The 13,848-nt window shown below is 40.8% G+C and overlaps 2 protein-coding genes and 1 long non-coding RNA gene across 8 annotated transcripts; 1 reads left to right on the top strand and 2 right to left on the bottom strand.

Annotated features, from left to right (window-relative positions):
* Positions 1-174: 174 nt before the first annotated feature.
* LOC124196766 (galactosylgalactosylxylosylprotein 3-beta-glucuronosyltransferase S-like) lies at positions 175-10,416 on the bottom strand. 4 transcript variants are annotated; one of them, XM_046591982.1, is made up of 18 exons: positions 10,298-10,416; positions 8,318-8,407; positions 7,706-7,767; positions 7,267-7,428; positions 6,845-7,172; positions 6,414-6,769; positions 6,233-6,343; positions 5,051-6,162; positions 4,828-4,970; positions 3,872-4,022; positions 3,660-3,806; positions 3,240-3,402; positions 2,649-3,147; positions 2,421-2,570; positions 1,980-2,216; positions 1,775-1,915; positions 1,448-1,630; positions 175-1,350 (listed from the first exon to the last, which is right to left on the bottom strand). In XM_046591982.1, the coding sequence occupies exons 4-8, from the start codon at positions 7,267-7,269 to the stop codon at positions 6,034-6,036; spliced, it is 927 nt and encodes a 308-aa protein (XP_046447938.1). In that variant the 5' UTR covers positions 7,270-7,428; positions 7,706-7,767; positions 8,318-8,407; positions 10,298-10,416; the 3' UTR covers positions 175-1,350; positions 1,448-1,630; positions 1,775-1,915; positions 1,980-2,216; positions 2,421-2,570; positions 2,649-3,147; positions 3,240-3,402; positions 3,660-3,806; positions 3,872-4,022; positions 4,828-4,970; positions 5,051-6,033. The 4 variants fall into 4 exon arrangements, with proteins under 4 accessions (XP_046447938.1, XP_046447936.1, XP_046447937.1 ...); XM_046591980.1 differs by having other exon boundaries at positions 3,516-3,806; positions 7,267-7,767; XM_046591981.1 differs by having other exon boundaries at positions 3,253-3,402; positions 3,516-3,806; positions 7,267-7,767.
* LOC124196765 (glycoprotein-N-acetylgalactosamine 3-beta-galactosyltransferase 1-like) lies at positions 9,496-11,174 on the top strand. The gene is made up of 4 exons (XM_046591978.1): positions 9,496-10,054; positions 10,124-10,525; positions 10,602-10,762; positions 10,825-11,174. The coding sequence occupies exons 1-4, from the start codon at positions 9,631-9,633 to the stop codon at positions 10,936-10,938; spliced, it is 1,101 nt and encodes a 366-aa protein (XP_046447934.1). The 5' UTR covers positions 9,496-9,630; the 3' UTR covers positions 10,939-11,174.
* Positions 10,642-13,744, bottom strand: LOC124196767. 3 transcript variants are annotated; one of them, XR_006875819.1, is made up of 7 exons: positions 13,474-13,744; positions 13,070-13,320; positions 12,467-12,989; positions 11,750-12,039; positions 11,627-11,667; positions 11,402-11,485; positions 10,642-10,772 (listed from the first exon to the last, which is right to left on the bottom strand). It is a non-coding gene; the product is annotated as an uncharacterized LOC124196767 (long non-coding RNA). The 3 variants fall into 3 exon arrangements; XR_006875818.1 differs by having other exon boundaries at positions 11,750-12,050; positions 13,070-13,744; XR_006875817.1 differs by having other exon boundaries at positions 13,070-13,744.
* Positions 13,745-13,848: the final 104 nt, after the last annotated feature.

Genomic DNA, 13,848 nt, shown 5'->3' with positions numbered 1-13,848 from the left:
CTTTTAAAGTTTTTTGTTGGCCATGTCTCGTAACTTGTAATAAAAAAATGTTTAGCATTTGACTTGTATATTTTGTGACTGATCATGTTCAGATTTTTTAAATAAATTGCTGTGCAAACCAAACATTTTCTACAACACCTTTTTTTACCCCAACTTAAGTTAAAAACAGAACTGTTAACATCGAAAATTTTTAGTTAACACCACAGTACATTTGTTTCGAATCTTGCCCTGTAAATAAAGTTCGTCCAAACACTAGAACATGTCGGAATGCAGAGCGACTAGAGAAATAGCCACCTCCAACATACGAAATAGGAAAGATCCAATAAAAATCAGAAAACGTCGCAATGTCAAGGCTTTTAGGTGGCAAGAGAAGTCGTACAAAGTGATTACCCAGGTTAAAAAATTCTTTTTCTCTTTAAAGATCAACAATTCCCAGTAACTAGTAATTATTAAGATATGACCGACAAAAATGAACATGATTATTAAAATTGAAAATTCGACTTTAGTATTCAGAAACGTCCATGTAGTAAGTTGGAGAAGCGTAGGGTGTGGTGTAATATTCAGGTGCCTCAGTGGTGTAGTAAGTCGGGATAGAGTAATACTTCGAAGCTTCGGTGTAGTTGGTCGGAGCAGCGTAAGTAGTGGTATAATACTCAGGTGCCTTGGTAGGTTAGAACATAGGATCCTCGGTGTAGCAGCTATGTGTAGCGTAGGTTGTGGGGTAGTAAACTGGAGCCTCGGTGTAGTGTTCCGGTTCAACGTAGTACGAAGGAGCAGCCGCTGTGTAGTAAGTCGGGGCTGCGTTTTACTCGGCCACCTAAGTTATAGTTGTCTAGCTTGAGGCAGAGTAATACTTCGGGGCTGCGTTGTTGTGACTCGGGGAAGCATAAGTTGTGGTGTAATAATCTGGAGCCTTGTTGGTGTAGTAATTGGGCGACTCGGTGTAGTATTCAGCCGCTTTGGTGGAGTAATAAGTTGGAGCCTCGGTGTAGTAGCTAGGAACTATATAATTCTTGGGAACCTCGGTGTAGTAAGCTGGGGCAACATACGTGTAGGTGTAGTACTCCGGTGACTTGGTGGTGTAGTACTTGGGAGCCTCGGTGTAGTACTCAGGATCTTTGATGATGTAGCTCGGGGCAGCGTTAGCTGCGGTGTAATATTCTGGAGCCTTGGTGATGTAGTAGTTGTGGGCCTCAGTGTAGTAACCGGTTGTTGCGAATGTTGTCGTTGTGTAGTAAGGCGGCGGTGTGGTGCCTTGGTATCCACCATACACAGGAGACATTGGTACACCAGTGATCGAGCCAGCCTTCAACGATACGACAAACGGCAACAGCACAACACCATCATCAACTATGCGGTAAATAATTTAAACATCAATATTCAATATGGTACATAAACAGATAAAAAACAAATAATTGACACAAACTCCATAAAACAGAATATTTACCCGATTGCGTACTGATAATACGAAGAAGAATGCACTTGGGAAGAGTACACTGCAGTTGTTCATCCATGTTTCGTTGCCAGTATTGTTCTCTCCAGCCAATCACCCTGATACAACAGCAAAGTGATGATATTCCCTACGACGACGACCCAATTTGATACCACAAAAGAAGGCAGCATCTCCGGCCTAATAAAAAATAAAGTTCAAACCCAGTAATTAAAATCTAATTTAACAAGAACTTACTATCCAACAACAACATCAGAGCAGTCATTGTTGGTCAAGTTTTAAGCAATAAAATCAATATGAAATAAAATGTTCAAGGATTCTTACAAGCCAGATGGTCGATCGTGCTTCGAGCTCGGTATTGACTCGATAACCACCAAAATTGGAATCTATTTCCAAACCAGAAGCGACAGCCAAACCCGTGTTCGCGTCCTAACCGACAACAGAGACGACATGGTCAGTTTAAATCTGCAGAAATGAATTCTAGATTTTAATTAACATCGCTAAAACATGTACTGAAATAATTGTTTACCTTTTGACCATCGTTTAAGGTCAATGCAACCTCGTCGTCTTCCAAAATTGCAGCCTAAACATAAGCTTTGGGCAAAACATTAACACTTTCCGCTTTCACCTTCTCGGTTGTCCATTGGTTAAACATTTAGAGGACTCGGCATGTGTTAGCGCCATCGATGTTGCGGGACAGCGTGACGTGCTCGTGGACATCTTTAAGGGCACCGCTCAGGGATTGGAAAAGATTTTCGTTTACTACCTAACAAGAAAATAAAGGCTATTTTTAGAGGAATTCCTAGAACTAATTCTATTCGTAAAACTAATTCACAGAAATAAATTGCTAGCAGTGTAAATAGACTTAGATACTATCGAGCAGGAAGACTATCAAACTTATTCAACATTTCATTAAGGTGTAATCATTGAGACTTTTAAAGACGAATTTCGTTTGGAATAAAATGTTTACCTGTGGCAATAACGCACTTGTCGTAGGTGATGGTACGGCCATCGTCAAGTTCGGCTTTCCGACCAACAATGTCAAGTTTAACGACGCGGTGTACACGTACGAATGTGTTGTCTTTGCTATTCAATTCGACGCGATTGCAGTAGAATTCGTCTTGTTCGTAAAACAGACAAGGAAGGAAAACAAGTCATTAATACATGTTCCACAAAATTACAGTAATAAAGAGCTCACCTTCACTCTTTGTCGTTCCACTGTTTGAAGCGAAGTTTATTCGAAACTTCAGGGCTGCCGTGTTGGGTGTCGGAGAAGCTAACTTGACTGATTTCTGTCGTACTTGGGCGCTCCAGTGTAGAATTCCGACAGCTTTGGTTGTGTAATAAGCTGAAGCCTCGGTGTCGTTGGTTGGGGCAGCATACGTAGTTGCGTAATCTAAGGTGCCTTGGTGGTGTAGTACTTGGGAGCCTCGGTGTAGTACTCTAGCGTCTTGGTAGTGTAGCTCGAGGAGCAACACAAGTTGTGGTGTAATAATCTGGATCCTTGGTGGCTTAACTGTAAACCCAACTGTGCAACCTCGGTGTAGTAACTGGTCGTTGCGTATGTTGTTGTGTAGTAAGGCGGTGGCGTTGCGGTTTGGTATCCGCCTTATCCAGGAGACATCGGAACACCAGCCGTCCACCCAGCCATCGACGATACAACAACCAATAGCAGCACGACAGCATAGATAACCAGACTACATTAAATATTCAACAATAACGGACAGATTATCAAACAGAAAAAATAGAAATTGATACAAAATTCCACATAGAAATACAGAATATTCACCCGTGATTGTGACCTGATAATACGACGAAGAATGCAGCTGCTGCATGGTCGGAGATGCTCACTCGATTGACTTCCGTTGCCTTTTTTCTTCCCTTTTAAAAGATTTTCTCTCGTGGTCGACATCAACGATACGACACCCACAGCAACACAACGCCATAATTAACTATGCAATAAAATAAACAATTGGATATTATTTTTCGAAGATAACTAATCGTATCAACAACTCAAAACAAGATAGAATAGATTTACGATTCGAAATTTAAAATGAATTTTTACCCATAATTGCGAACTGATATTAGGACGAATAATGCAGCTGTTGCCGTATCGGAGACACTCACTCGACTGATCCCAGTCAACTTTTCTCTCGCCTTTTATACGACTTTTTCTCACCCCTCCTCTCAAGCCTTGTGGCTATTTTACCTTCTTGATAATGATGCAAAACGTCCCATTCTCACCCAACCTCTTCTCCACTGTATGACACCTTTTCGTAATGATCTCCATGACCTTCGATTGAAATGCAAACTGGCCTTTATTTCCTTCTTTAGGTAGACGTTGCTGGGGATGGGTCTACAAAAACCAATATCAAAATGAATACCAAAATACCAAATAGCTTATCCTTGTGGCTATTCTACCTGCTTGATAATGAAGCAACACGTGTCATTCTCACCCAACCTCTACACCACTGCATGCCAGTTTTACGTAATGTTTCTCGTGACCTTCAAGCGTGAACGACATGGGAATGGGCCTTTTTCTTTCTTCGGGTTGACGTTGTTGGGGTTGGGTCTAAAAAAACCAATATCAAAATAAATATCAAATCATAAATGATAACGGCTTAAACTTTAGTCTCTTCAAAAAATATACCAATTGACATTTGAGTCATTTGACTCATTTCTTCAGTGAATGAATAAATCTTCCATTTCGAACCGTTTGAACAACAATCGGCTTTTTTGAAAATATTCTACTGCAAACTTATCTAAGTTTCAAACACATGATCCCTGCACCTGCGGCCGGAGCAGAAAATCTCAAAATAGAGATAAAAATAGGTAAATTATTAATTTAAAAAAATTTAAATCAAAGCTTCTCATAAAATGATTGAATAAAATTAATAAAATAATAAATTTGACGCAACTGCTAAAGCTCGATAGACTGTCACAGTTCGTCCTCTACATTCACAACGCTTAACTCAAAAATTAACTTGAATGATCCTAAGTAACCACCCAGGAGAAGCGGGGGGAAAAAATCGTATTTCCAAAACTGATTTAGGAGTATCTAAAACGCAAATCGAATGATTGATTGACAATACCTGAACTCTAGGCCTATGGATTTTGTAACCGTAAATCAACAATGAGATCCTACTAGCAGCTATTTAACATAAATGAATAACATTTACAGGAGCTAACCTTACCCTGTCTTTTACATTAACCTCTACACCACCGCATGCCAGTTTTACGTAATGTTTCTCGTGACCCAAGCGGAAAAAACTAGCCGACCTGTCTGCAGGTTTTCTTGCATGCAAAACACACAACGAAGACATGCAAAAAAAACTAACGAATCTAAAAATCCTCACAAATGTTGACTGCAAAGTTACCTCGGGCATGAATGAGGATTCCCCAGAGTCCAGAGCCTTTATTCCAAACTGATATCAAGACGTCGCAAAAGGCCAGTAACGGCAACCAGCGCCCAACTCCATTGACCACAAGAACGAAATTCATAACCTTCGTGTTTGCAGATCTGTTGGAAAGAATAAAATGATTATTGATTTATTGGCTAATAAATTTATAAAAGAAATAAAAATGTTTTCTATTACATACATGTTTTCATGTGCAGATCTGGTACATGTACATACACATGGCAGGTTTTTCACTTCACACTCTTCATATCTCTTAAGTGAAAATGGGACAAGGAAATTCTCTATGTTATTTACAATGGGGAAATACCTTATCTCGTTACATTTGTATTCCTCTATGTATTGGCTTCCAACATAAGTTTTAGGCTTTTGACAGCATGAGGATCTAATGGATGGAAATTGACTGAGAGCTACTAGTCAACTTGTTGGAATGACTCGGAGAGAAATAAAACCACTCCGATCAAGACTCATTCTCCCTGTAAAACAGAATACAATTAAATAATATAGGCCACAAACAATCCAGTGAGATATATGCTGTCTCATCCAGCAACAAAATAGCGTCGAAGATTCGGTTCATCGCGGTGATCAAGTCCGATGCGATCATGGTCAACCAATTAATTCACGAATCGGCGATACTTAACAGGCACATACAAGACATTATGAAACTACGAGCGAATATACGTCACTCAACAAATAGCAAAGTGAGAATAAAAGCAGACGACGAGATGACATTCGTTTAGCAATTCAAAATTCTTATACTAGGTTGATTAGCAAAGCAATGCGCGTCTGCACTCGTTAAATGTAAGATAACATTTTCACTTACCAACTACTACCTTCTACTTAATGCTGAGATAGCGGAGACAAACAAATATACACCCAATCAAATGCATCAAAGAAATAAATCTAATGTGAATCTCTTCATCGAAACAAAAACAAACGTGTTCTCAATGAAGGCCGCCTTTTTTCTTTTTCAACCCAATTTATAAAAACTGGTTTTTAAATAAATAGAAATGAATCGAAGCGGCTTATCTCTGACCCTCGACTGCGCTCTCTACAGTCTGCCGAGCTATTAGTTATAATAATATCCATCGCAAAATAATAATAATGATTATACGCAGCGGTCACGTTATTGAACACAAAAGGCTGAAACATTATTTGAATGGATTATTAGGCAACGGGAAGGAGATTGAGAGTTTGTGAGCGAAGTTGTTGTACGTTGGTCTTCTCGAAGCGGCTCTTGAGGGCAAAGGACGGCACCGATTTGTAGTTGGCATTTTGGGTGTGCCAGACCAGAATCTGAAATGAATGGGAAAACAAACCAATTTCTTATAATTAACCAATTTATTTATTTTGAATAATGTAATACCTGGGTGCAATTATTAGCTCTGGGTTCAATATCCTCCAAAGTCAAATTCAAACTTTTGAGGAAGAAATCTTCCTGGTATCCGGCCCGGTAAGGCATCATTGCGTCAGGATTCTGATGTCATCAATCAATAAACAAAATTAGAAAATTAAAAAAAAAAAATGTAGCGCCTAATAGACTAGACCTGATGAAGCAACTGGACGTTGATGGCAAACGAGGCCATGTCGACGGCATAGGTTCGATCTCCGACCCATCCGTCAAAAAATTCCTTGACGTGCCCAGTGTCGGGATCGACGACGGGCGAGCTGACGCCGTAAATCCCAATCAATCCCACCGGCCACATGGAGACTTTCTTGGTGTGGCGCATCTCGTGGAAGAGGCGCAGGTCGTACGTGTTGTCGTCGTCTGCAAAGTAAACGACGCCCGACTGGACGTTCTCGCGGATCCAGTGGAGCGCCCGGTTGCGATTCGACGCCCCGCGAGGCCTCGACGTGTACGGTGTACTTGAGGCATTCACCCGGAACAGTTCCGGCATCCGACCTGTGAAATCATTTATGAAATTTCCATGTTTAAAAGCTAAAATAATAATATAATGGGGTGGTTTATATTTGATACCGTGCAGGTGAGTGTGGGGGATGGCGTCGAATCGCTGGAGGAGATGAGTGACTCCGGACGAAAGCTCTTCACTGTCTTCCACCACGATCCAGTGGACGGAAGGGACCTGCGAAAGCGTTTGGGCCAGTTGAGTCAACTCGGCCAATTGGACCAGACGGCGGTACGTTGGCGTGATGACGTAAATGACGGGCAACTCAGTTTCCTCAGACTGGTTCAAAATGGTCAGCAAGTTGCTGTTGGAATTGTAGTTGTAAACGAATCCGGCCAAGCCCAGCAAAAGTACGTAGAAAAAGGCGCCAGGTTTCGAACGGACATTCGGCCATCCCCACTGCAAAATAAAATCAAATCAAACAAAAATAATAATTAATTGAATTAATTAAATAGAAATTAAAAAAATTATCGATTAAAAAAATGTATCTTACCATGATGGATCCGCTGGATTTTTACAAAAGAAACTAAATATCATCCACGTCCGAAGTTCACAGTGGTGCCTACTCAATTGATAGGCTCGTCTGCTGCTCTGTGTTCACAAAGGGCTGAGAAAATCGCTCCTAGAGGCTGCTGGCCGCTGCTGCTCCGTGATGCTGGCCAAAGATGAACGACATGTGTATATAGTGAGATACCAGCACCCGCGGTCGTAGCAAATTCAGATTGTCAGACTTTGTGAGATGGAAATGCTGTGGCCGCCGCAATGTGTGCAATAATAATAATAATCATGCCGCGTTGTTGGCAGCAGCAGTTGACGGGCAGCAGTGATGGACAAACTAGAGTCTCAGTCTATCGACAACTGATGGCTTGTGCTATTTTCATCGCCCCGCATCAGCAGCAGGAAGGAAACTGTTGGTGGTCACGCCCCTTTACCTTTATAGAAATGAAGCGGAAAACTGGTTGGCCGGCTGCTGGTCGACGAGTTCATCGCACTGCTACGGAAATATAAATAATTCATTTACTACTTGAACATATTATGAAATTCTTCTAATTTTAGATATTAACCAAAATCGAGACCAAAATTCACCGAATGGATTCGAAAACGGGACTCCAGCGTGGCAATTGAATGCTGTAGGCCCACCACTTCACTTGTTGTCTACATAATTTCGGTCAAAAACTTGTGTGCCACATCCCGGAAAGGATATAAATGACTATCTTCCAGAGATATAGTCTTCAGAGGATGTGCGACCATGGCTTAATGGTTATGGAACCAAGAGTTATGATACGAAAAGTCCCGGGTTAGATTCCTCCTTCCCTCTTAAAATAACTCCATCTGCTGTTCCCCATGTCTGTATCTATGTACAAAAAGACTGCGCAGGTACTAACTTAACACTACACAACTCACAAGCTAAACCTGACAAAAATTAACCCAATACTAACCGAACATAATCTACGTAACTCATGTTCTACTAACACTTAAACACTGTAGCATTTAAAAATGAAACAGTCTGAGATAAACAGTTCATGGTAAAATAGCCCGATTACCTATATCGTAGGCCGTGGGACAATCCTGTACGCCGGTGTACTCGAACGTTGATTAATGCTGTTATAGACCAGCATGACAGATGGCGAACCCTGAATGAACAACATTTTTTAATTAAAAAGGGATTGTTAAATAAATAGAATTAATTTAATTTAATTTAATTTAATTTAAATAGAAGCGACCAGCACCGGGCACTAGCTCCGGTAGAAGTAGAAAGCAAGATAGCGGTAAACACGAAAATGAATGCTTAGGATTTGGAATGATGCCGGAATGATAATTAGTATAGTTTCGTCAAATTATTATTAAGATTCATGATAACATAGAGTAATTGAACGTCACATGTTATTTTGTTCCGCTTTTGAGTCTTGATTTTAAATACCCCAACATGTTGGCAGTATTTACTTTTAATGTAAACCGAGCTAAACATGTGATGCCAATACAATTTTATCGTTCTTAAACATTTACTGTCGCCGAGTCAACTACAGAATTGCACGTCACCAGTTGAAGTCGAGTTTCTTTTCCAGCTGCAAATGAAAGCCGCACATATTCAAGGACACTTTGCCGGCAGCAATACGACGCCCAAGAATTTGATTTTATAGTAAACTCGAAGCGAATAACTGGTTTCTTTTTCATTTGACGAAAAAAGAAAAGACTTGCCGCGTTCTAAACTTTGCGGTGCTGATCAATGATGAAATACAATTTGAATATCGCTTAGAAAGGACTACACTGTGGGGTCGAAACCGGAGTAGAGTCCGTGTTGTGTTGGTGTCGATGGTTGTAAAAATGTGCCAGTCAAATTATTGCTAGAAAAACGACGCACTGTTACTCTCATTTTGCTCGGCTTTTAGAATTTGGCATTTGTCGGAATAGGAGCCACTTGTCAAAGAAATCGTCCCTCGCACCTGCGATTCTTCCTTTTCGAGAACCCTAGAGATGGGGATAGAAAGAGTGTATCGGATCTAAATCAAGCTAAAGAAATGAATCCACTCCCCAGCGTCATTTCTCCTTCCATCGACTTTTCCCCATCGCCGATTGAAGTTACATTGCCCCCTAATCCTCTGTTTATTTATAGCCATTTGCCCTTGGTACTAATGGAAGACGAATTTTCACCCCAATGTCAAACCCACCCACATTTGTTTTTGCGGGAGAGAAAATAGCGAAAATAGACAGAGCAGTCTTCTACCAGACAAAGGCGTGACTAAGAATCCCAACTGTAAGCTGGAAAACATCTGCAAGTTGCTCATCCCGGCAGTTGCCAACTGAGTATCTCGACGTGACATTTTTGTTTAAACGTTCCGGCAATTAGACCGACGGAATGACCAATTTACTCACAACAAATGTTCTAAAAAAGTTTCAAAGGAATTTCGTATTCTACACTTCAGCTCGCACTTCAGTCAGGGGACTTTTCGTCGGGTTTGTTTTAGGCATTTTTGCCGCCCAATTGATGGTCATCTCCCTTCCGCTTCAAGTGATGGACACTACGGCCATCATCAAACAATCCGGCTTGATTGAATTCATCCAAAAGGTCGAAGATTTGGGGATTTTTCAGGAAATTAAAGCAGCTCACACAGGTGATGAAAGGACGTCAACTGGACCAGACGAAAGGAAACGGACGACGAGACGGGATCGAATTCTCTGCTGGGTGGCCACATCGCCCAAAACTCATTCCAGGGCTCAACTGGTCAGAGAAACTTGGGGCAAACGTTGCGACAAGTTGCTCTTCATGAGTTCCAAACGAGGTAATAGTTTCATAAAATCTACTTTTAAAATTAAAAATTGAATCGATTGTAATAAATAAAAATGGTCAGATGAGAAACTACCGGATGCCATCGTCCTGCCCGTCAACGACACGTACGAAAATCTGTGGGGCAAGACCCAGGAGGCCTTCCGGTACATTTACCAGCACCACCTGAACGAAGCCGATTGGTTCTACAAGGCCGACGACGACACGTACGCCGTGATGGAAAACATGCGCCACTTACTTTTGAAATTCAACGCCTCGGCGCCCATCCATTTGGGGTTCAAGTACAAAAATCCCGAAGTCACTCAGGGATTTCACTCGGGCGGGCCGGGGTACATCCTGACGAGAGAGGCCGTCCGCCGATTCGTCGAAATTGGACTGGGCCACAATAACGTGACGAATTCAGCCAATAGTTCGGGTAGCAGTTTGTGCGTGCCCGGTCACGCCGGACTGGAGGATTTCAACATTGGTATACAATTCTAATCTAAAAAATGCGTAGAGGAGAGATGAGGTTATTTGGTGTCAATTGGAATTGCATATAATAGGGAAATGTCTTGCCAAGTTGAACGTGACGACAGGCGATTCCCGGGACGAGAAGGAGATGGAACGTTTCCTGCCGTGGAGTCTGGAGGACATGATTTGCGGCCATTTAAAGTTCCCGGGTTCTTGGTTCCTTCGCGATTGGTCCTTTTATCCCCTCAAAAAGGTGTGTCACCCTAATAAAATAAAATCACATTTAATTGAATTAATGCAGATTATGATTGACAGGACATGGAATGCTGTTCGCCCTACGCCGTCTCCTTCCATTACGTCAAGGATTATCAGCTGAAAATCTACGAGTATCTCATCTACGGCCTACGTCTTCATTCACGCTCCTTCTGACATTATGGACCGATATTGCTGCAGAAATAATTGCCTGAATAACTGATTAAAACATGTCATACATTTTTTAGTTATTTCTAGTTGAATTTCTGATTACTTCTTAGAATTTGCACCACTTTTACTAGAGACATTTGATATAGAAGTAAGAGTTAATAAGTTTCTCCTTCCCTCTTATCTGTATTCAATTGTTTTAATTGTTTCTCGTTTAAAGAATTACATATTCTCCCTCCTTCAAATCCCTCCATCTGCTGTTTCATATGTTTGTATCGATGAACACGATGGCACGTACTAACTTAACACTACACAACTCACAAGCTAAACCTGACAAAAACTAACCCAATGGTCAATACTAACCGAACATAATCTAAGTATACACACTTCTACTAACACTAAATCACTGTAGGATTTAAAAATGAAACAACTTGAGAAAAACAGTTCATGGTAAACCAGATCAATAACCTACCGAAAGACGCGGGACAATCCTGCTCGCCGTTGTACTAAAACGTTCACTACTGCTCTAATAGACCGGCATGACAGATGGCGAATCCTGAATGAACAACATTTGTTTTCTTATTAAAAATGGAAAGTTAAATAATTAAGACAAAAATTCAAGAAAGGGGGAAGGGATAAATCACATCAGTAATGACAGTACAATTACAGAGAAAAATCAATCCAGATTAAAGTTTACCCTGAAATTAATGAGATAAGATATGGCAGCTCTTTCCATCGCTAAAACAAACCCAAAATAACAAATAATGAAATAAATTCACAGTTTCAAAAAATCACAAAATGTGGGAAATGAATTTTTTACCGATCGCCGGAAGGCTGTCCAGCAGTTTGAATGAAACAAGCAGTGGTTTTCGATGTCAAATGGTGAGTGGATCTAATTTGGATAGCCACTGGAAAATTCGAGCGAGGAGTGAAGGTTTTCTTTGCTGGATCCCCAAAATAAGCGAGTTACTCCTGGACGAGATGTGTGAGTTGTTGTTTCGAGTCATTCGAGAGAACCAGAGAACCAAGATCTTCTTCAGCCAATTGAATGATATGCCAACATGGTCCATGATCCAACCTCGGCAGCATTTCATGGAATTCCAAATCTGACTGGAAATAAGCTGAAAAATAAAACTGTTAAACTAAATCGAAGAGAAATAAGACCTCTCTGATCAAGACTCAATTTCCCTGTAAAACAGAATAAAACTAAAGAATATAAGCCACAAACAATCCGGTGAGATATATGCTGTCTCATTCAGCAACAAAATAGCGCCGAAGATTCGGTTCATCGCGGTGATCGAGTCCGATGCGATCATGGCCAACCAAATAAATCACGAATCGGCGACACTTTACAGGCACAGATTAAACATTATGAAGATACGAACGAATATACGTCAATCAACAAAAGCAAAGGGAGAAGAAAAGCAGACTACGGGATGATATTCGTTAAGCAATTTGAAATTCTAATACTATGTCGCTGACTAGCACAGCAATGCGCGTCTGCGCTCGTTAAATTTAAGTTTACATTTTTACTTACCAACTACTACGAAAAGAATCGTAAAATCATTGGTGGCTTCTCTTTCTAGTCTTGGTTTCAACCATTCGCAAGTACATAGGATTCTTGATGATATTATAGTACTTGGGAACATCGACGGGCTCACGTAATCTGCAACTACCGTAGAAGCTGGCGTAGTTTCCTGTCATTAGCACAAGTTTACTCAACCTTGGATATCGATTGAAATTCCTCTCTAGCAATTTTTGCTGCCAAAATATAACGAATTATTAACAAAAAAAAGCAATTAAATGGTATGCATCACTATGCTTGTTAGTCACCTGCCTCAGACAGTGCAGCTTCTAATAGAGGGGCTTTTCAAATTCCGTCTTGGCCAAAACTGCAGCAACAGTTCATCTAATGGGGGCTCGAGTAGTGTCATGTATGACTTTCCTCCATCACCAAAGCCAATTTCTTCAAGAATTTCACTTTATTAGGCAACAAAGATGAGTTTTGTAATGAACCAGCATTGGCGTCCATGTAGATCGTGACCCAAAGATTCCAGAGTCTGAAAAGAGAAATCAAGAATTTTGTCAAAATATTCAGAAAGTTATTTTTACTTAAAACACACAGCCACAAGATGCTTACTCAATAATCTTGTTGATCACACTGTGGAAGCTGTTGAATGAAAGGATGAAAAGGTATTTCGACGTTTTTCTCCATTGAACCTTCACGAACAAGTTAGCAAAAACTGGGTTGCTTTTCGACGATTCCACACAAGCGTTCTCCTCACTTCTTTAAAAATGCTATTAGGTGAACTGAAAATTCTGTCTGGCAGATTCACATAGATAGGAGTTGCAGTCACTGAATGTTTGAGTTTACTTCGTTACATACTTGTCCTACATCACCGGGTTATTCACAATCAGAGGTAATATTAAAAATCACACTGTACCCTTAGACTTGCTGCTATTGCATCAGGGGCTAAGAGCCTAAGTGGTAGTGTGATCGTGTGATCTTCTTGTAAAATTTTTTTTTTAAGGAAGATGACTCACTTATTGCACCAATGTGATCTGCTGGGCACATGGGCTGTTTCAAACCTTTCTTTAATGTGACTGACTTGTTTCAAGTTTCAATCACGTTAAGAGGTAACGGCTATAACGGAACAGGGAACATTTTAGGCAATAGAGAAAAACAAGCAAATTTCTGCGTAAACTGACTCATTTTCCCCAAAATGCTCGCAAAAACTCGATACTGAAACTTTGCAATTTATCCTGATGGCAGCCTCACTATACAACGTCTGTGCTGTCGCGTGTCGCCTGAGAACTTCAGGCTTCAGCCGCTTTTGTACTGCGGAGTGCAGACGAACTTCCGGGAGAACTGGAAACTGAAAGCGGTGTTGCCATTAGAAAATAAGTGAAAATAGAAGA

This window comes from Daphnia pulex, chromosome 7, assembly GCF_021134715.1.
Source record: "Daphnia pulex isolate KAP4 chromosome 7, ASM2113471v1".
Lineage (NCBI taxonomy): Eukaryota > Metazoa > Arthropoda > Branchiopoda > Diplostraca > Daphniidae > Daphnia > Daphnia pulex.
This window is presented reverse-complemented; position numbering and strand designations above follow the sequence as displayed.